The 22,258-nt window shown below is 40.7% G+C and overlaps 1 protein-coding gene and 1 long non-coding RNA gene across 2 annotated transcripts in view; one reads left to right on the top strand and one right to left on the bottom strand.

Moving 5' to 3' along the window:
* LOC133239191 (cytochrome P450 2C18-like) overlaps positions 1 to 21,543 on the bottom strand; it is a 41,545-nt gene extending 20,002 nt beyond the window's left edge. Inside the window, exons 1-6 of the mRNA XM_061402840.1 lie at positions 21,204 to 21,543; positions 13,506 to 13,668; positions 13,183 to 13,332; positions 10,226 to 10,386; positions 6,831 to 7,007; positions 2,334 to 2,475 (exon numbers count right to left, since the gene is read on the bottom strand). Coding sequence (XP_061258824.1) covers positions 2,334 to 2,475; positions 6,831 to 7,007; positions 10,226 to 10,386; positions 13,183 to 13,332; positions 13,506 to 13,668; positions 21,204 to 21,371 — 961 coding nt within the window. The 5' untranslated portion in view covers positions 21,372 to 21,543. The remainder of the gene's footprint in view (positions 1 to 2,333; positions 2,476 to 6,830; positions 7,008 to 10,225; positions 10,387 to 13,182; positions 13,333 to 13,505; positions 13,669 to 21,203) is intronic.
* LOC133239192 (uncharacterized) lies at positions 1,204 to 3,173 on the top strand. Its single transcript, XR_009733752.1, has 2 exons — positions 1,204 to 1,360; positions 2,765 to 3,173. It is a non-coding gene; the product is annotated as an uncharacterized LOC133239192 (long non-coding RNA).
* Positions 21,544 to 22,258: the final 715 nt, after the last annotated feature.

Genomic DNA, 22,258 nt, shown 5'->3' with positions numbered 1-22,258 from the left:
CTGCTAAGTCACTTCAGTCGTGTCCAACTCTGTGTGACCCCATGGATGGCAGCCTACCAGGTCCCCCGTCCCTGGGATTCTCCAGGCAAGAACACTGGAGTGGGTTGCCATTTCCTTCTCCAATGCATGAAAGTGAAAAGTGAAAGTGAAGTTGCTCAGTCATGTCTGACTCTTAGCGACCCCATGGACTGTAGCCTACCAGGCTCCTCCATCCATGGGATTTTCCAGGCAAGAGTACTGGAGTGGGGTGCCATTGCCTTCTCCAGGGATAAATCTGTGCACACCTATATATTAGCATGAAAAGTGAAAAAAGTGTTAGTCGCTCAGTCATGTCTGACTCTTCCTGACCCTATGGACTAGTAGCCCACCAGGCTCCTCTGTCCATAGATTCTCCAGGCAAGAATACTGGAGTGGATTGCCATGCCCTCCTCCAGGGGAATCTTCCCGACTCTTGCCTCCTGCATCGCAGGCAGATTCTTTACCATCTGAGCCACCAGGGAAGCCTATATATTAGCATGCATGCGTGCTAAGTCGTTTCAGTCATGTCCAACTCTTTGCAACCCTATGAACTGTAGTTTGCCAGGTTCCTCTGTTCATGGAATTCTCCTGGCAAGGATACTGGGGTGGGTTGCAATGCCCTCCTCCAGGGGCTCTTCTGGACACAGGGATCGAACCCGCCTGGCTTACATCTTCTGCATTGGCAGGCAGGTTCTTTATCACTAGTGCCACCTGGGAAGCACATATATTAGCATGATGAAACACTTTAAACGCAAACGGTATATTATTAACTCAAGAGATGTCTGTCATCACATGTAGGAGACAGGAAGAATAAAACAAAAGCAGGCCCCAGCAAGGGCCCCAAAAGAAGTTTATTGATAAACTGGATGCTATAAGGCATGAGACTCTTGGAACAAGTCCAGAGGGAACAGTTCATAATCATGAAAACAAGATATGATCCTGGGGTCGGAAAACCGACCGCAGACTGTTTCTCAACTGGCCTCTCAGAGAGTCACATGTTTTATATATCTGGTGAAAAATCTGTAGATAAGAATATTAGTTACTGATTTGTTATTGATTACTGTTTCTTAATTACTAAATGGTTAATGATCATTTTGTTCTTTGGCCCTGAAGGCCACACAAGTTATAGTTTAACTCCCCGCATATTCTTTCCTTCACGGCTGAGGGTATAATAAAGCCGGCTTGGATTCAGGCGCGGCACCTTCGCCTTGAAGTGGTGTCGGCTCCCTGATCCTCGCTTTTCTATGAATTCTTGTGTCTCGTTTCTCATTCTCTCACCGTATCACGCTTTCGGAAACCCTGCTTGTTGAGCTGGTCTCGACAATCACAGAAAGAAAAACAGGTATCAAGTATTATTTTCATATCAAAATAATGTATGATGTTTTAAAAATCAAATTCTATAACTGATGTATGTATGGTTTGCAATTGTATATGTATTGTGTGTGTGTTTATTTGCAACGTGAAATGCTATCTTATTTAATGTTTAAAAAGGGAAAAAATTCTTTTAGGTACAGTTCAGTTCAATTCAGTCGCTCAGTCATGTCCAACTCTTTGCGACCCCATGAACCGCAGCACGCCAGGCCTCCCTGTCCATCACCAACTCCCGGAGTCCACCCAAACCCATGCCCATTGAGTCGGTGATGCCATCCAGCCATCTCATCCTCTGTCATCCCCTTCTCCTCCTACCCCCAATCTTTCCCAGCATCAGGGTCTTTTCCAATGAGTCAGCTCTTTGCATCAGGTGGCCTTTTAGGTACATATTCTGTCTAAATAGCATATATCTTTTTCTAAATCTAACCTTTTAAAGTACTTCTCAGACCAAAAATTTTCTCAGGCTTTCTCACCAGATTTCTAGAATTTCTGCTATACTTCAACAATATAGCTCCCATCTTCCCTACCCTAGCATTATAATGCTGCATATTTAGAACAGGGAAAGATTTAGGTAAAAATACATCTACCATTCAAAGTGGCCACGTCTTAAGAAAACTAATAGTCCATTGTAGGCCAATTTATGCTGGTTGTGCCTGCTGCAAATCCCTTCCCATGAAATCCAGATACTTAACCAGAATTTTTTATTGATGAAATCCATAGCTTTATTGCCTTTGATACTGCTCATACTGTCTTCACTTTTCTCAGCAATCCTCCCTACTATACAAATTTGTCTTACTTTCACCTTTTTTTTTTTTTTTTAATATTTGGGCAGCTTATAGTGGGTGGCATAGAAATTTCAAAACTAAAGCTTCTCTAAGAGAAATTATAAGACAGAAGACCCAATATCTTCCCTGAAACTCACCCTGCCCACCATGTTATCATACCTGTGACCTCTGGGTGTTTCAGCAGCATGAGGAGCCCATATCTCAGTGTGGTGCTCGTTGTCTCTGTCCCAGCTCCAAACAAATCAGACACAGATGCTATCAAGTTTTCAAAAGTAAACTCCATCTCTTGATTGTGTTTTTCCTATAAGTTATTTGATGTAATTATCTGGTAGTTTGCCAGTATAAATAATTAAAATCAATCCAAAATAACACACTGTTACAAAGCTAAACAAACCTAGACACTCGAGTGCAGTACTACAACAACTGGCAAAGTGTGTGGACTGGGCTGATGCAGACTTGATTTCCTACTCCTCATCCCTAGCTTGCCTAAAAACTTCATTCCAAGCCTCTTTTGCAGGCACACTGGTGAAGCAACCTACTTCTTACCAAAGAGCTTGCTGATGCCAGTTTCTCTCTTTCTTTCTTCATAGTCAAAACACAGATACAGACGTAGAAGTGGTGCAGTCATCATTTTGAAACATGAGTATCTGAACATAAAGATGAAACCTACATACTTAAATATGCTGAAGAAAAATGGAAGGCACTTGAGTTCAATGTACACGTCATGGCTAGCCCTGGACTTCCCAACATAAGAGTCTCTGTGAATCCATTCTTTTTCTTTGTAATATATTCTAGGATGTGCTGCTATGTTAGCTTTTGCACATTTTCAACTTCTTCATGTGTCTTTAGGCAGAGTCCAGATAAAATGGTTTAAAAGGAAAAGAGAATTGCAAACTCTTGATTCTGGTTTATAACATTTTTCAAGATATGGCTCTAATTTGCTCATTTCTATCAATTAAGGTTGTGTTTGCCTACCAATAAAAAAAAAAGTTAACAGTGGTTTAAAGAAATAGTGAGTTTATTTATCCCACATACAAAGACAAAATGGGGCCGGCCACTACTGTATTCCAAGATGTGAGGCAATAGGCAGCTTGGGCGAGGAAAAGAGTGTAGATGCTCAGAATAAGGAATTGACTGAATAAAGCTCTCACAAATTGGAAGTTGGGAGAGTAAAAGCCCTTCACAAGGAACTAAGGTGGGTTTAGAGGAGGGATATATGTGACATAAAATTGATAATAAGAATGGGACAATCTGAAATACTGACTACAGAGGTCATGAACATACCCAAAATAATCATTTCTTCCTATCCAGTCCTCTAGACTAGCATTAATTTAATAAGGCTCTTATAATCCCCAGGTGACCTGTGGCATGCCCAATATTATATAATCCAACACCATTAAGATAGACTTAACCCTATCACAGTTGCACCTGATAGACAAAAGTAGTTATCCCCATTGGTAACATCAACTTCATACAGTTTCTAAGTCTGTCAACTCAAAATTACTCTGAGACCAAGAAGGAGAGTAGAGTTCTTACAAATCGTTATTGCTATTTCTATCTGTTCATGTGAATTTGAAGAATCAATGGTTATGTACATATAGCCTATCAAAACTAAACTAGCCTATACAAAACCTGCTGAAGGAAATTAAAGAAGACCTAAATAAATGGTAATACATCCCATGTTCATCTATTGAAAGACTTAAAAGTTAAGATGGCATTACTCCCTAACTGACCTACAGATGCAACATGATCCATGTGAAAATGGATCAGATTCTACTAGGATGGTTGGAATCAAAAAGACAGATAATTCGAAGCACTGTCAAATATGTGAATAAATTGTAAGCTTCATACACTGCTGGTGAGTATATAAAATGGTGCAGCCAATTTTATGTGTAAGTTTTCTTCTAGATTTATAGCTTCAGTTCTTACATTAAGACTTTGATCTGCCACACTTCCTTCGAAGGTTAAATATAAAGTTATCATCTGTCTGTGCTGGGCTCAGTTGTGTTCGACTCTTTGTGACTCCATGGACTACAGCCTACCAGGCTCCTCTGTCCTTGGAACTTCCCAAGCAAGAATACAGGAGTGGATTGTCATTTCCTATTCCAGGGATCTTCCTGACCCAGGGGTTGAACTCCCATCTCCTGTGTCTCTCGCACTGGCAGGTGGATTCTTTGCCACTGTGTGACCTGGGAAGCCCACCAACAATTCTATCACTAGGTATATACCCAAGAGAAATTAAAACATACGTGTATACAAAACCTGTGGGGCTTCCCAGGTGGTGCTAGTAGTAAAGAGTCCGCCTGCCATTACAGCAGGAGTAAAAGGTATGGGCTCAGTTCCTGGCTTGGGAAGATCCCCTGGAGCAGGCCATGGCAACCAACTCCAGTATTCTTGCCTGGAGAGTCCCATGGACAGAGGAGCTGACAGGCTACAGTCCATAGGGTCGCAAAGAGTTGGATATGACTGAAGCAACTTAACAAATGCACACATACATAAAACTTGTACATAAATGTCCACAAACTCATAAAAACCAAAATAGAAGGAACCAAAATGTCCATCAACCAACAAACAGATATACAAAATGTGGTATATCCACACTGAAATGCCATTTAATCATTTAAAGGAATGAAGTACTGATGTATGCTACATTATCAATGAACCCTGAAAGCATTAAGTGAAAGAAGCTAGACACAAAAGACACATATTGTATAATTCCATTAACATGAAATGTCCAGAATAGCAAACTTATAAAGATGGAAGATAGGTTAGTGAAGCCTAGAACTGGGGAGACTGGGGAGGAATGAGGGTGACTCCAAAAGCATATAAGATTTCTTTTCAAGGTCATAAAAATATTCAGAAATTGGTTGTGGTGGTAGTTGTTCAACTCTGTGAAAATATTGAATTGTATACTGAATGTGTGAGGGATATGGTATATAAATTATACTGAATAAAGATAAAAAATATATATATAAATATATACTATAAAAAAATAAATATGATAGTGAACTCCAGAGAAACAATAAGGGTTTTAAACATAGCACTGATGAAACAGCCACTGTTAAATGGAATACCAGACATCTTAGAGCCTCCTTAACCCAGGATTAGTGGAGAGACTTCATAGCACAATGAGAATCCCTCAAATTATGTGCAAAATATCAGGAACTCATATAGGTGCATCTTTCTAGGACAGTTTCCTTACTCTTAATCAGATTCTCAAATCAACTGGGCCCCAGAAGGACAAAAATCATTGCCCAAGCACCAGAGAAAGCAGAGAGCAGATTTGCTTCTTCCTTGCTCCTGTTTCTTTAAGCCACTCCATGTGCTTCCCTTCATTCTGTTCAAAACACATGATTTGAGCAGTCCAGTGCAAATCCATGAACAATTCTTCAAATGTCATCTTCATCAGCATCTTTGGCTCCTTGCCATTTTAGCCTACTAACTGTTTTCTCATTTCTGCCCAGTGCTACAAAGTGGTTGAATAAAATAATCATGGCCTCAGATGAAGAAATTTCTTTCTCTAGAATTAGTTTCTACAGTGCTTTTTGCAGCTTTTACTGGATCTGGCCTTTCCCCAGTTCAAGAACGGCTTTGCACCTACACAAAATTTTTTATGGCACCTATATTGCTCTTGCCACAATTTCCAACTTGACCCTACCACTAATCACATTCACTATTAAAATTTACTATCTGAATTTTTCCCTCCTTAGTTGAACTTTTCAGATAACAAATTTGATCTTTTTACTGAGACTTCCCAGACACTCCCTATAATTTGGCTCTCATCCTCTCTTCTAACTAAAACTAATATTTATGGATCTTTGATAATATGACAAGATGGACAGATTGATTTTATTTCAGAATCCTCTGCATTTCCATGTTCCAGACTTTCATCAAGCCAAAGTCCAAAGAAATTAAAAATCTCATAGCTGGGCCTTGAGCTCCATTCTCATTGTACCGGTCATTCTACAGAACTCCCAGGATAATCTTCCCCAGTAATTATTTGCATTCTACTCTTGTTCTGGTTCATACATCTACCAGATAAAAATCAAAATTTCTAATGCCAACTTTTATGTTAACTTGAAGGACACCAACTTCCAACTCTATATCTTTCCAGAATCATTTTTGGTTACACTCAGTTAAGGCTTCTCTCTTCTACCCACCTAGTCTCTACCACAAACACCTCTGAACCTCTCATGACATCATTCTACCAATCTGAAATTCCCTCCCCGATGACTTATTGCAAATATTTGAAGATATACGTCAAGCTTCAGGACATACAGGAAACCCAAGCAGGCTAAATCCTTCCTTCTCACTCTCCCACATGCTATGTGAAATGATCACACCCACTTTCCCATTATGGCTCAGTGTTTTGTATTTCTCACTTGTCTGCACTTCCATTTCACCTGAGATGTGTGTTCTCTTTCTTCTCATCTAGCCTATTAGTACCCAACAGACAAGGTCCATGTATCCCAGTTATTTAACTATTCAATTTTAAATCTCCCATGATGCTCAATCCAGATCCATGCACAAATAGTACCCAAAGTGCGAATCAAGCATTTCTCCTCTAACCATTAAACATCCCTAATAAGTACAGAACAAGTTAATGAACAAAAAAATTCAGGCAAATAGATAACCAATCTGTCATCAACATTTTACCTGTTCCATTCTGATCAGGAAACAATCGATGAAGTCCCGAGGATTGTTAATGTCCAGAGTTGCTTGATGTTCTTTTACTTTCTCCAAAACATAGCTTCTTATATAAGCAAAATTTTTAAATAGTTTGTTATGACTCCCTGGGAAATAGTCGATGAGAATAGGGAAAGTGTTGCAGACCTTAAAGATTAAAAATATGTATTTATTAAATTAAAAATATATGTTGAAGACATATATACCATATGCCTAGCCCTGGTTAGAAACTGAAGTGAATAAAAATGGTCTATATCTTCAGGGGGAGCTTTTTATATTATACATATAAAATAATTCTTTATGCTGATAGAGGTATTTAAGGGAGAAAACTCTGACCAGGTGATAAAAGTTGACAGTAATTTCCTATATTCATACAACAACCTTATGTTATTAAAGCATTTTTATGTCAATTCTCTCTTTTTCTAAATTAATTCTTCTTTACAACCTTGAAATACAGAGTAAGATGAATTACTATGATGCACATATTATATATGAGGACAGAGATTAAGGAAGTTTGGAAGTTTTATCATCCCAAGCCCAATCACCTGGTCAGCTAGGATACCAACTAAAGCATCAAACACCCCTGCCCTGGCCAGTGTTCCCGGTGGCATCTCTGTTCACAAACTTTCTTCCTCTCTGAAAGAGATATTCTCTTTCTTCCTAAAGTAGGATATTTCTGCTAAGTAATATGATGAGGAAATCACCAAGTGCGATTGGAGGACAAGCCTGTGCACAATGGAAACCTTCCAGGAAGGGCCTGGACGTTCATTGAGTGCTGTGGGCATGCTTCTGGGCAGTCACCAAAGTAGTTTATGGAAACTGGGTTTTGGTGGGGTAGTGGAAAAAACCACTGGCCAGGGAGTCAAGAGTCTTGAATTCCAGCTTTATATTCAGGCTTTTCTTTTCTCTGTAAAATAAAAGCACAGCCACCTTTCCCAGATGTTTACTTTATGACACTAAGGCAGGATTGTTACTTTCAAACATTCACTTAGAATAACATCAGCAAAAATGATGCAGTAGACAACTCAGAAGGCCTTAAAAAGCATCAGAAAATTAAGCAAAAACTATCAGAATCAACTTGTCAGAACTCTAGAGCACCAAGGTTTACAGCAATCACATAAATGTTGAATCAAGGATAAGATAACTTAAAAACAGCAGAAAAGATCTGTTATTGCTTTTTCTCCTTGTCCCACCTCCTTCCTTGGCAGTGGCCTTAACAAGGGCAGCTTGTGGTATGGGAGCCTGCTTCCTCATTCTGGTGGTACCGGGGCAGACCTCACTAACAAGGAACTGTGTATCTGTGTTCTAACCTGTCTGGGGCCACCTGAGGCATTGACACAGAAACTTGTTTTTGTTTCATCTGACTTGGAACTTAGGGTGGAAACACAGTACGGATGTCTCAAAGACCTGGCAAGATTAATGAAAAACCCACAGTTGCCTGGAGCAAAGGATTACAGTTAAGGCACACAACAGAGCCCCAAACTCCAGAAAGAACAGCTGGGGAGGGAATGCCTTTAAGAAATTAGCACATTCAAAAGCACCCATGTATACTGAGGAATTCAGAAAGCTATACACATGCCCAGGGCAGGACACCTGCTAAGAAAAGACCAAAGAAGAGACTAAGCTATCACCTCTGGCTGATCTCTAGGCTGAGTGCAAGTAACAAGCGAAGACCAAGACAGAGTTGAAAATAACCTGGCTAAAGGATTCCCAGGCTGCTCAGTGGTAAGAGAACCCATGTGCCAATGCAAAAGTTCAGTCCCTGGGTAAGGAAGATCCCCTGGAGATGGAAATGGCAACCCACCACAGTATCCTTGGGATACTGGGAAATCCCTGGGAAAAGCCAGGATACTGGGAAAAGCCTGGGAAATCCCATGGACAAAGGAGCCTCGCAGGTACAGTCCATAGGATCACAAAGAGTCGGACATGACTAGCAACTAAGCACACAAGGACAAATCTAGGAGTCATTTCCTTCCCTTTATTTCCTCCCTTTCTCCCTTTCTTCTTTCCTCCCTTCCTCTCTATCTCCATCTCTTTGTCTCACTTTTCTTCTCTTAGGATCCTCACATTCAATGGCATTGCTATCCACAGACTCACAGATATGAAAACAAGCTATAGAGGGAGAGGAGAGGATAGAGGGGCAACACAAGAGTAGTGAGGGAAAAAAAGGGTTTTATAGGATTATATGAAATCTTGTGTGTGAAACTTCTGAAAACTGTAAAGCACTATAGATTTTAAAGAATATTTTATTCAATTTTTTAAAAAGAAAAAAGCAAAAAAAAAAAAAAACCAAAAATCAAAAAACTCTATTCAAATACTAGTTGAACATAATAAGCTAAAGGAACAGAAATTTCAGCAACCACACTAGACAAAAAAAAAGAGATTGTGCCAAAACAGTTTAGAAAAGTCACTAAATAAATGAATAGCTACAGCTTGCAAAAGTCAATGGAGAAGGCAATGGCACCCCACTCCAGTACTTTTGCCTAGAAAATCCCATGGACAGAGGAACCTGGTAGGGTGCAGTCCATGGGGTCGCTAGGAGTCGGACACGACTGAGCAACTTCACTTTCACTTTTCACTTTCATGCATTGGAGAAGGAAATGGCAACCCACTCCAGTGTTTTTGCCTGGAGAATCCCAGGGCAGAGCCTGGTGGGCTGCCATCTATGGGGTCACACAGAGTCGGACACGACTGAAGCGACACAGCAGCAGCAGCAGCAAAAGTCAAACAAACAGAAACTATATCAAACTAAAAAAAACAAAACAAAGAGGGGAAAATCTGATTCCCAGTTGCCACATTGGTGGATGAAACTGGAGCCTATTATACAGAGTGAAGCAAGCCAGAAAGAAAAACACCAATACAGTATACTAACACATATATATGGAATTTAGAAAGATGGTAATGACAACCCTGTATGCAAGACAGCAAAAGAGACACAGATGTATAGAACAGTCCTTTGGACTCTGTGGGAGAGGGAGGGGGGGATGATTTAGGAGAATGGCATTAAAACATGTATAATATCACATAAGAAATGAATCGCCAGTCCAGGTTCTATGCAGTATACAGGAAGCTTGGGGCTGGTGCACTGGGATGACCCAGAGGGATGGTATGGGGAGGGAGGTGGGAGGGGGTTCAGGATGGGAAACACGTGTACACCCATGGTGGATGCATGTTGATGTATGGCAAAACCAATACAATATTGTAAAGTAAAAAATAATAATAATAAAAAATAAATAAAATAAATAAATTAAAAAAAATGTTCAGTTTTCAAACATTCTCTTCACAGCTTGGTCCATACTGAATTATGAACTTGTCAGAGAAAAGAACACAGATGACTTCTCAGGAAAAAAGGAGCATGCCCTCACCTGCATCCATGGGGAGCTCGCAACCAGGAGATTTTCATTAAATTTGTCTAGCAAGTTAAGAAAATTCTGATCTGTATAATCAAACCGATTTTGGAAAATAATGGAGCAGATCACGTTGCAGGGAGCACAGCCCAGGATGAAAGTGGGATCACAGGGTGACCCTAAAGAATGGAAAAGATTTATAAAACACTGTTAAAATATAAATATACAACTTTGCTGTGGATAACAGATAATTATAGAATATCTAAATCAACATTTACATAGAAATTCCCTTATAAGCAAAAATTTTAGTATGCTTAAAATACATCATTATTGCCTTTATTATGAGTTGACCATACCATCCTTTGTTTGTTTAACAGACCTTTTTTTTTTTTTAACTTTTTAGCTGGGCTGCACAGTTTGAGGGATCTTAGCTCACCAACCACAAACTGAACATGGACCCATGGCAGAGAGAGCCCAGAATCCTAACCATTCAGCCATCCTAGTTTGTTTAATAACTTGTTCCCAAAATCTCCATTTCCTTCACTGCCTTGAGCCAAATTGTTGGTTATTTTGAAGAATGGAAAAAAATGTTAAAGGTCCGGTTAAAAACAACAATTCAAGTTATCTATCAGTACAGAATCACATCTATCTGGTAAGCTAAACAATTAAGCACTGATGTAAGAAAGAAAAAATATTTAGGAACCTGGGAACCTTTTATATATAATAAATAGTTGAAGGAATGACTGGTAGGATCAAGAAAGGAAGAGATTTAAGAGAGAAAGATTATGGAAAAATTCAGGTGTTTGATGGAAAAATGAGTAAAAGTCATCCACATTGTATGAGAAGAAAAAGTAACACAAATAAACTGCAAACTCTAAGATTTGTTTGCCTAAAATAAAAGTAAGAATTCTCCACTTCAAACTTCAATCACAAAGCAAACAAGAAAGGTTAAAATGAAATGTCCATGTGTGTGACGACTAAAATCTGATTTTTAATCTTTCCTATCAGGTCACTGGAGAGGAAGACTTACAAAGCAGATAGTTTGGAATCCAGACCGAAAATAAGATTCATTGTGACAAGCGCTTCATAAATCAGTACAGCTAGCAGTAGGGGTGAAAAATTACCCTAAGAGTTTTAATCCCAAACCCAATTGTTTTAAAATGTACTTGGGGTTTTATTTTTATTCACATGATGAGGTCAACAGATCAGGAGATGATAGCCATAGAGAAGATAGTTTATTCCCAAGAGGAGGGGTACATCACCCAGGACCACGTGGGGAAGCACCAAGATTGGTCAGGAGACAGCATGGAGCAGAGCTTTCACAGGGGTTTCAAGGAAGAAATGAGCAAGGTGGGGTCAGTATGCTAACTAACCTTAGGATTGGATAGTTTGGATAATTTCAGAGGGCTCTAGGCAGTAGGGAGAAGGCAATGGCAACCCACTCCAGTACTCTTGCCTGGAGAATCCCATGGACGGAGGAGCCTAGTAGGTTACAGTCTTCGGGGTCTCGAAGAGGCGGACACGACTGAGCAGCTTCACTTTCACTTTTCACTTTCACACATTGGAGGAGGAAATGGCAACCCACTCCAGTGTTCTTGCCTGGAGAATCCCAGGGACGGTGGAGCCTGGTGGGCTGCCGTCTATGGGGTCGCACAGAGTCAGACACGACTGGAGTGACTTAGCAGCAGTAGCAGCAGCTAGGCAGTAGGGATGGTCCCTGGTTGTCCCATAATGCCTTGGGTTAATTTAGGGCAGGGAGAATATTGGCTTGGTGTGTGAGGGTTTCATAAAGTAGGTATCCAGAGGGTATGGGCTCTGGATGGTTGGCTTAAAAATCAAAGGCACACTCATAGAAAAGATGTGATGCTCTATCTCAGGATTAACTAACCCTGGGAGAGGCAGTTGCTCCCCAGGTCTGCAAGGCCTTCCAAGATGTCAAAGTATCATAAAATATGGAAAATACAAAACATGGGAAAAGGAAAGTGAAAGTCTCTCAGTCATGTCTGACTTTTTGCAACCCCATGGACTATACAGTCTATGGAATTCTCTAGGCCAGAATACTGGAGTGGGTAGCCTTTGCCTTCTCCAGGGGATCGTCCCAACCCAGGGACTGAACCCAGGTCTCCAACACTGCAGGCAGATTCTTTACCAGTAAGGGAGGGGAGATAAATGTAAAGAGAAAGTTGAAGTTGGAAGCAACTAATTAGGAAGGCAGGCTGAAATCCAAATAAATCATTTTATAACCTCGTATTTGTGTAAACTTTAGGATTATTCTATAGCATCTATTTCTTAGAATTCATAAAACAATACTGTAACTTAGAAGCAACATTAAATAACTCAAGCTGATAATTTTAAAACAGTTGTTTACAAGGAAATCACAATAGATGAGGCCTGCACTGAAGGATACCTAAGTAATTAGAACCATAGAAAAGTATCATTACTGGCTAGAACTGTAGGCAATGAGTGTCTGAAGAAACCCTCAGACATCTGAGTAAGGTTGACCATACAAATACAGGCCAATTAAGTGAAAGCACATGCCCTCCAGAGGGGCATGATGAATTCATTCCCACCGTGTCCACTTGACAAGTATTCCCTGATGAAATGTTCTGGAATAGATAACCCAAACTGACACTATGGGGAGGGAAATTGCTCTCTAATGCACACACACACAAAAATGAGACTCAAAACCTCCTACCTTCATGTCCTAATGATGTGAAAACAAAAATTTCAAATCAGAATAGGATTAAATGACCTTTAATCCACACTATATGCCCCATCCTGGGTGCACGCACACAACAAGCATAGATACACAAAAGCCCTTTTGGCTCTCTCCTCTCTCTCTCTCTTCTCCATGGGAAGGCTGAAAACCAGGAACCGTATGAAAGATGTGGCCGCCCCTGAAATGTTTCCAATGGCGTCCCTGGAGAAATGAGCGGTCTGCTGAGGTCAGAATTACAGAGCATAGAATCACCCACCGTTGGTTTTTCTCAACTCCTCCACCAGGCAGTGCGCTTCTTCTTGAACGCGGTCCTCGATGCTCCTCTTCCCCATCCCAAAATTCCGCAGGGTCATGAGGGAGAAGCGTCGGATCTCCTTCCATCTCTTCCCGTTGCTGAAAATGATTCCTGCCAGGAGGGGAAACAGAGACTAGGAGGGAGGCCCTAGAGAAGGAGGAGTGAGCTGACACTTGGCAGCCTCAGAGATGGACCAAGCTCTGCTGAGGAGGCTTTTCAAATTCCTCTTTTCCATTCTCCCCACCCCCATTACCAATGTTGGACACGTGCATATGCACACTTACCATATCCTTTATTAACTCTTTGAGACATTGGGATATTGCCTCTTCCAGAAAATTCTTCTCCCTGATCAATTAGGGCTTCTTTCACTGCTTCATACCCATGCAACACAACAGTGGGCCTCAAGCCAAAATACACTGTGAACACAGGGCCATATGTGTTTGAGAGCTGGGAAATGGAAAGAAAATGCAAATATTAGCAAAAGAAGTCACAATTTGGTCTATTTTGCTCATGATTAAGACTGTTATTATCATAATATTGTTGATAATTTATTCTCCCACACATAACTACAAACATTTCTGGATCTTATATATCAATATCAGTTCAGTCACTATCATGTCCAACTCCTTGAGACCCCATGGACTGCAGCACACCAGGCCTCCCTGTCCATCACCAACTCCCGGAGTTTACTTAAATTCCTGTCCATTGAGTCGGTGATGCCATCCAACCATCTCATCCTCTGTTGTCCCCTTCACCTCTCTACTTCAATCTTTTCCCATCAGGGTCTTTTCCAGTGAATCAGTTCTTCACATCAGGTGGCCAAAGTACTGGAGTTTCAGCTTCAGCATCAGTCCTTCCAACAAATATTCGGGGCTGATTTCCTTTAGGATGGACTGGTTGGATCTCCTTGCAGTCCAAAGGACTCTCAAGAGTCTTCTCCAACACCACAGTTCAAAAGCATCAGTTCTTTAGTGCTCAGCTTTCTTTATAGTCCAACTCTCACATCCATACATGATCACTGTAAAAACCATAGCTTTGACTAGACAGACCTTTGCTGGCAAAGTAATGTCTCTGCTTTTGAATATGCTATCTAAGTTGGTCATGACTTTTCTTCCAAGGAGCAAGCATCATTTAATTTCATGGCTGCAGTCACCATCTTCAGTGATTTTGGAGCCCCCAAAAATAAAATCTGTCACTGTTTCCACTGTTTCCCCATCTATTTGCCATGAAGTGATGGGACCAGTTGCCATGATCTTAGTTTTCTGAATGTTGAGTTTTAAGCCAACTTTTTCACTCTCCTCTTTCACTTTCATCAAGAGGCTTTTTAGTTCTTCTTTGCTTTTTGCAATAAGGGTGGTGTCATCTGCATATCTGAGGTTATCTGTATTTCTCCCAGCAATCTTGATTCCAGCTTGTGCTTCATCCAGTCCAGTGTTTCTCGTGACGTATTCTGCATATAAGTTAAATAAGCAGGGTGACAATATACAGCTTTGAGGTACTCTTTTACTCTGGTTCCATTTGGAACCAGTCTGTTGTTCCATGTCCAGTTCTAATTGTTGCTTCTTGGTCTGAGTATAGACTTCTCAAGAGGCAGGTCAGGTGGTCTGGTATTCCCATCTCATTCAGAATTTTCCATAGTTTATTGTGATCCACACAGTCAAAGGCTTTGGCATAGTCAATAAAGCAGAAGTAGATGTTTTTCTGGAACTCTCTTGCTTTTTCAGTGATCCAATGGATGTTGGCAATTTGATCTCTGGTTCCTCCGCCTTTTCTAAATCCATCTTGAACATCTGGAAGTTCATAGTTCATGTACGGCTTGAAGCCTGGCTTGGAGAATTTTGAGCATTACTTTACTAGCGAGTGAGATGAGTGCAGCTGTGCAGTAGTTTGAGCATTCTTTGGCATTGCCTTTCTTTGGGATTTATAAGTATGATAATTCAACATCCATTCATGAGGGAAAAAAAAGCAGTCTCACTAAAGTGGGTATAGAGGGAACATATCTCAGCATAATAAAGCAGAAGACCTAAATAGACCTTTCTCTGAAGAAGCACATGCAGATGGCCAACATGCAATGAAAAGATTCTTTAAATCACTAACAATCAAAAAAAAAATCACTAACAATTAGAGAAGTGAAAATTGAAACCACAATGAGGTACCATTGTGGTTATCATCGAAATGTCTACAAGTGCTAAATGCTGAAGAGGGTGTAGAGGAAAGGGAAGCCTCTTACACTGTTGGTGGGAGTGTACATTGGTGCAGCCACTAAGGAGAACAGTGTGGAAATTCCTTTAAAAACTAAAAATAAAACTACCATATAATCCAGCAATTTCACTCTTGGGTATATACCAAGAAAAAAAAAATGGGACTCTAATTCAAAAAGATAACGCATCCCAATGTTCACAGCAGCACTACTTACAATACCCAAGACATAGAAGCAACCCAAGTGCGCTTAACAGATAAATGGCTTAAATATATGTGGTATATACATACAATGGAATATTGCTAAGCCATAAAAAAAAAAAAAACAATAAAATGTTGCAGCAACACAGATGGGCCTAGAGAATAAGCTTAGTGAACTAAGTCAGAAATAGATGGGGAAACAGTGGAAACAGTGTCAGACTTTATTTTGGGGGGCTCCAAAATCACTGCAGATGGTGACTGCAGCCATGAAATTAAAAGATGCTTACTCCTTGGAAGAAAAGTTATGACCAACCTAGACAGCATATTGAAAAGCAGAGACATTACTTTGCCAACAAAGGTCTGTCTAGTCAAGGCTATGATTTTTCCAGTGGTCATGTATGGATGTGAGAGTTTGACTGTGAAGAAAACTGAGCACCGAAGAATTGATGCTTTTGAACCGTGGTGTTGGAGAAGACTCTTGAGAGTCCCTTGGACTGCAAGGAGATCCAACCAGTCCATTCTAAAGGAGATCAGCCCTGGGATTTCTTTGGAAGGAATGCTGCTAAAGCTGAAACTCCAGTACTTTGGCCACCTCATGCGAAGAGTTGACTCATTGGAAAAGACTCTGATGCTGGGAGGGATTGGGGGCAGGAGGAGAAGAGGGACAGAGGATGAGATGGCTGGATGGCATCACTGACTCGATGGACGTGAATCTGAGTGAACTCTGGAAGTTGGTGATGGACAGGGAGGCCTGGCATGCTGCAATACATGGGGTCGCAAAGAGTTGGACACGACTGAGCGACTGAACTGAACTGAACTAAGTCAGAAAAAGAAAGATACTACATGATATCGCTTATATAGAGAATCTTTAAAAAATACAAATGAATCTATATACAAATTGTAAACAGACTCACAGACACAGAAAACAAATTTGTGGGTAACCAAAGTGGATGAGGGACAAATTAGGGGTAAGAGATTAACAGATACAAACTACTATACATGAGACAGAAAAGCAACAAGGCTTACCATACAGCACAGGGAATTACATTCAGTAACTTGTAACAGTGGAGAAGGCAATGGCACCCCACTCCAGTACTCTTGGCTAGCAAATGGACGGAGAAAATGAAAATGCTCCTCCTGCCATGGACGGAGGAGCCTGGTAGGCTGCAGTCCATGGGGTCGCTAAGAGTCAGACACAACCAAGCAACTTCACTTTCACTTTTCACTTTTCACTTTCATGAATTGGAGAAGGAAATGGCAACCCACTCCAGTGTTCTTGCCTGGAGAATCCCAGGGACGGGGGAGCCTGGTGGGCTGCAGTCTGTGGGGTCGCACAGAGTCGGACACGACTGAAGCGACTTAGCAGCAGCAGCAGCAGCAACTTGTAACAGGACACCATGAAGATGGCGGTGCCCATCACCAATTGGGCCACAAAGCAATTGCACTGGGGGGAGGTGCCAGTGGGAGCCTGGGACACCTGAGCGGTGGTACCACTGAGCACGAGGTGCTGGAAGTGGATCAAGTGCAAAGCAATGTGCTCGTCCTGAGTCTGGAATCCCAGCCCGGGCGGCTGATCACCAGCAGCTCCTCACTAATAGACCACCAGCAGCTCTGAGGTGGCGGACAACTCGGCCTGACACCAGAAGCATCACCTGGTAGACTTCCTAGCGGCAGTGGGCAGCCAGTTCTAGGAACAAGCATCCTAGATACATGCTGTGTACTTGGTTACTTCAGTTGTGTCTGACTCTTTGCGACCCTATGGCCTGCAGCCCACCAGGCTCCTCTGTCCAGGGGATCATCCCAGCAAGAATACTAGAGTGGATTGCCATGCCCTCCTCCAGGAGATCTTCCCCACGCAGGGATCGAACTGGCATCTCCTGCATGTCCTTGATTGCAGGTGGATTCTTTACCACTGAGTCACTGGGCAAGCCCCTGCATGCTGTAAAGCAAACGCCTACCAAAGAGTCCCCGAGGGCAGCGGATGGTAAGGGAAGGGGGAGTCAGTTTACATCACAGACAAGTAACAAATCCTCAGATTGTTTTAGTTGTTGGACACCATATTAAGAATGGCCTTTCTTACTCAAAATAGGAAAAAGGGATTTCTACATTATAAAATGGCTTCAGCCATTAAGAAAACTCCCTTCAGTGGTTCAAACAAACATATCCTTCATTCATTCTCAAGACAGACGAACTTACATTCTTCCCTTATGTAAATCAAACCACAGAGAAGGGAGTATACTCTAGGGCTCACAGGTGAGTAATTTCATTATTTATATAAGTTGGTTCTGTTTGTGTAATAGTGGGATATTTTATTTCCTGATCCTTAAACGTTAAGGGCTACCACAGAGAAGTATGATTTCCAGGGCTAATCTCTTTTAATAATTACTTTACATTAAAGCCTAAATGCTATTTTTCCTATCCTGTCCTTCTTTCTGTTTTTGAAGACAAGAACAATGAAAAAGAGACAGTATAAGAAACTATGGGTACTTTTATATCAGGTGTATATCTCACTGGATTTTTTTGTTGTTTAGGAAGCTAATATAGTTCTCCTTAAAACAGGAGAAATGTTAAAGGAAGCCATAGTTGGCATTAGAAATTATGGTAGAAATATTAATAGTTTCTTTTCAAAGAAGAGAACAAAAGTCAGTACTTGACTTTCCAGAAAGTTTCTTATTCAGTTTTCAAGTCCCATTCCTGGGTTCCATAGAATTAAATGTCCTCCTAATTTTTTTTTTTTTTTTGCTTAGTAAAAAAGGTAGCAATGCTTTATAAATTTATAAACATTTAGTTTTAAGTTTCAAATTCTGTCCCCAGGCAGATTGCAATTTGAGATGAACTGAAAAGGAGCCAACAAGATAGAATACAGGACAATTATATGAGTATATTGAAAGATAAAAAGGGATAAAAAATTTTAGGTCAGATTTAAAAGGTTTGGAATCAAGACTTTAGTTAAATTAAGCTCTACATTCACTAGACAAGTTGATCCTCCGGAAATGTTTCTAAAATCTGAAAAATCAAGGTAAGCACCCCTTTTTCCCCTGAGGATCTAGTGAAGCGTAAACACGAAATGGTTTACAATCAGATTTGTTCTAGAAAATCTTACAGTCACCAAAGCATGGCTTTAGAGTTCAAATTCTAGGTGTTTTACTACCTGGGAATTACTTGGAACAAGTCACTTCATATGCAGAAATGGAGATGTAATAGTTCAGTTCAGTTCAGTTCAGTCGCTCAGTCGTGTCCATCTCTTTGTGACCCCATGAATCGCAGCACGCCAGGCCTCCCTCTCCATCACCAACACCCAGAGTTCACTCAGACTCACATCCATTGAGTTAGTGATGCCATCCAGCCATCTCATCCTCTGTCGTCCCCTTCTCCTCCTGCCCCCAATCCCTCCCAGCATCAGAGTCTTTTCCAGTGAGTCAGGTCTTCGCATGAGGTGGCCAAAGTACTGGAGTTTCAGCTTTAGCATCATTCCTTCCAAAGAAATCCCAGGGCTGATCTCCTTTAGAATGGACTGGTTGGATCTCCTTGCAGTCCAAGGGACTCTCAAGAGTCTTCTCCAACACCACAGTTGAAAAGCATCAATTCTTCAGCGCTCAGCTTTCTTCACAGTCCAACTCTCACATCCATACATGACCACTGGAAAAACCATAGCCTTGACTAGATGGACCTTTGTTGGCAAAGTGATGTCTCTGCTTTTGAATATGCTATCTAGGTTGGTCATAACTTTCCTTCCAAGGAGTAAGCGTCTTTTAATTTCATGGCTGCAGTCACCATCTGCAATGATTTGGGAGCCCAAAAAAATAAAGTCTGACACTGTTTCCATTGTTTCCCCATCTATTTCCCATGAAGTGATGGGACCGGATGCCATAATCTTTGTTTTCTGAATGTTGAGCTTTAAGCCAACTTTTTCAATCTCCACTTTCACCTTTATCAAGAGGCTTTTGAGTTCCTCTTCACTTTCTGCCATAAGGGTGGTGTCATCTGCATATCTGAGGTTATTGATATTTCTCTGGCAATCTTGATTCCAGCTTGTATTTCTTCCAGTCCAGCATTTCTCATGATGTACTCTGCATAGAAGTTAAATAAGCAGGGTGACAATATACAGCCTTGACGAACTCCTTTTCCTATTTGGAACCAGTCTGTTGTTCCATGTCCAGTTCTAACTGTTGCTTCCTGACCTGCATACAGATTTCTCAAGAGGCAGGTCAGGTGGTCTGGTATTCCCATCTCTTTCAGAATTTCCCACAGTTTACTGTGATCCACACAGTCAAAGGCTTTGGCATAGTCAATAAAGCAGAAATAGATGTTTTTCTGGAACTCTCTTGCTTTTTCCATGATCCAGCGGATGTTGGCAATTTGATCTCTGGATCTCTTTGAACTATAGTTTTTCTGGGTGTTTTGTCCAGGAGTGATTTGCTGGATCATGTGGTGATTCTATTTTTAGTTTCCTGAGAACCCTCCATACTGTTTTCCATAGTGGCTGCACTAGTTTCCATTCCTACCAACAGTGTAGGAATGTTTTCTTTTCTGTACATCCTCTCCAACATTTGTTATTTGTAGACTTTTCATTATTTAGGCCATTTGGACCAGTGTGAGGTGATATCTCACTGTAGTTTTGATTTGCATTTCCCTAATAGTGATGTTGAGCATCTTTTCATGGGTCTATGGCCATCTGTATGTTTTCTTTGGAGAAATTTTTACTAAAGAGAAGACCCAAATTTCAACATGGCTTAGTTGCCCTGTAGTGCCTAAGACATTTATTGGTAACCCCTGTGCCTACCTCAGAACAAATATACAACTGACTGCTTCTAGATCACTTGTAAAGCTCATCCCATGGGAATTCTGACTCAGCTGTAATAAATACTAGAAATCTACATTTTTAAAAACCACCCTCAGTGATTCAAATGCCCAGCCCAATTTAAGATCCGCTGCTATTACTGACAGGAAGCAAGAAAGCATCACAGAGTCAGTGCCAGGACACGCAGCAGCTCATGAAAGAACAATTACTTTCATCTAGCATCATGTCTTGAAGAAAGCAGCTTTGTGCAGAATCCAAAAGGATTTTGTTACCACCCCAGCTGGCTCTGAATAATGACTTTTTCCTTTCATTCACTCATATTTGTCCTGATCCCAAGCTATTTCCTTAACATCAGGCATAGTTCACTTCTTCACAGAAGTTAAATTTTCATGGTTATTCTGAACAAAACGTGCAGTTTATATAATTGATGACTTCTTGATGACATCGCTAATCACAAAACACTTCCCTTATCATTTATCTTCAGCCAAAAATCATAGCAAATGTGGTGAAACAAAGAAGAGAAGCAATACTCCAATCTTTTGCCACGTTATCATTTTGATTCAGTTATACAGAGACCTAAATGTTTCTCTACTCAAGAAATGCTTTCCACTCTTCTTGACAGTGACAGACAAAAAGTAATATTCCACTGGAGTATTTGCTTTAAAATGACATATTTTAGTAATTTTAAGATATTGTAATGTATTTTAATATATATTTTTTAAAGCAGATGTTCACTTACTTACCCTTTGCAAACCACTGGAGGAACATAAAACCTACTTACATTGCTTAAGGATTTGCCAATGTTCTTAACATCTAACTGTAGGATATTTCCAAGAATCGGGAGAGGAGTGGGGCCCGGCGGTAGCTTCCCTTTCCCAGAGCTCTGTTTCCAGAGTGAGAGGAGAAGCAGACAGGAGAGACAGAGCACCAGGACCACAGCCAGATCCATTGGCGCCTTCTCTTCTTACTCAGAAGACTGTGAGCCTGAAACCTAAAGCTTTTATAACAGTCCCTGCTAATTCAACCTGTGCCTCTAACTCAGAAAGTGAACAGTCAGCTAGGTCTACTTTAATCTCTCTTTTGAAGGGACTTTAGCCCTGCGATAAAGATTAAAATATGGTGCTGTTTGTTTTGTTCTTGCAGTTTTTTTTTTAATGACCCATCTGAGCATTCCAGTTTAACAAGTCGGGGGTGGAACAACCTGGTGAGTTTTCTTTAAACACTCCAGGAGGTTGATGACTAGTGAACTAATAAATGATTTAATCAAAAAGTTGCTCAACATTCTGGATTCTCTGACTAGTAACCAGTTGAGAATTTATGACTTTGAGGGCAAATGTTGTATATTACAAAATGCTTATCCTTTAATGCTTTATCAGATACTAATATATTTGTCCTTGAAAATGAAAGCCTTTTGAAATATTTTACTGTACCATACTAACATTATAGCTTCTTAAACATAAACCAGGTAATATAACTCATACATCTTGAAGGTCTAAACATGTATCAAGTTCTTAGCTAAAAGAAAATTTACATATTTTACCATTAAATTGGAGAAGGCAATGGCAACCCACTCCAGTACTCTTGCCTGGAGAATCCCAGGGACGGTGGAGCCTGGTGGGCTACCGTCTATGGGGTCGCACAGAGTCAGACACGACTGAAGTGACTTAGCAGCAGCAGCAGCAGCAGCAACCATTAAATTATCCTCCCCCTCCCCTCAAAAATATCACTAGAAGAAAAAATTTTTAATTTTTCTTTTTCAAATGGGGAAAGGGAAATTATTCATAGAGAACACGAGATGTGTCCAGTGTCCCACAGCTAATAAATGACAAAGCTGTT

The sequence above is a fragment of the Bos javanicus genome, chromosome 26, assembly GCF_032452875.1.
Source record: "Bos javanicus breed banteng chromosome 26, ARS-OSU_banteng_1.0, whole genome shotgun sequence".
NCBI lineage: Eukaryota > Metazoa > Chordata > Mammalia > Artiodactyla > Bovidae > Bos > Bos javanicus.
This window is presented reverse-complemented; position numbering and strand designations above follow the sequence as displayed.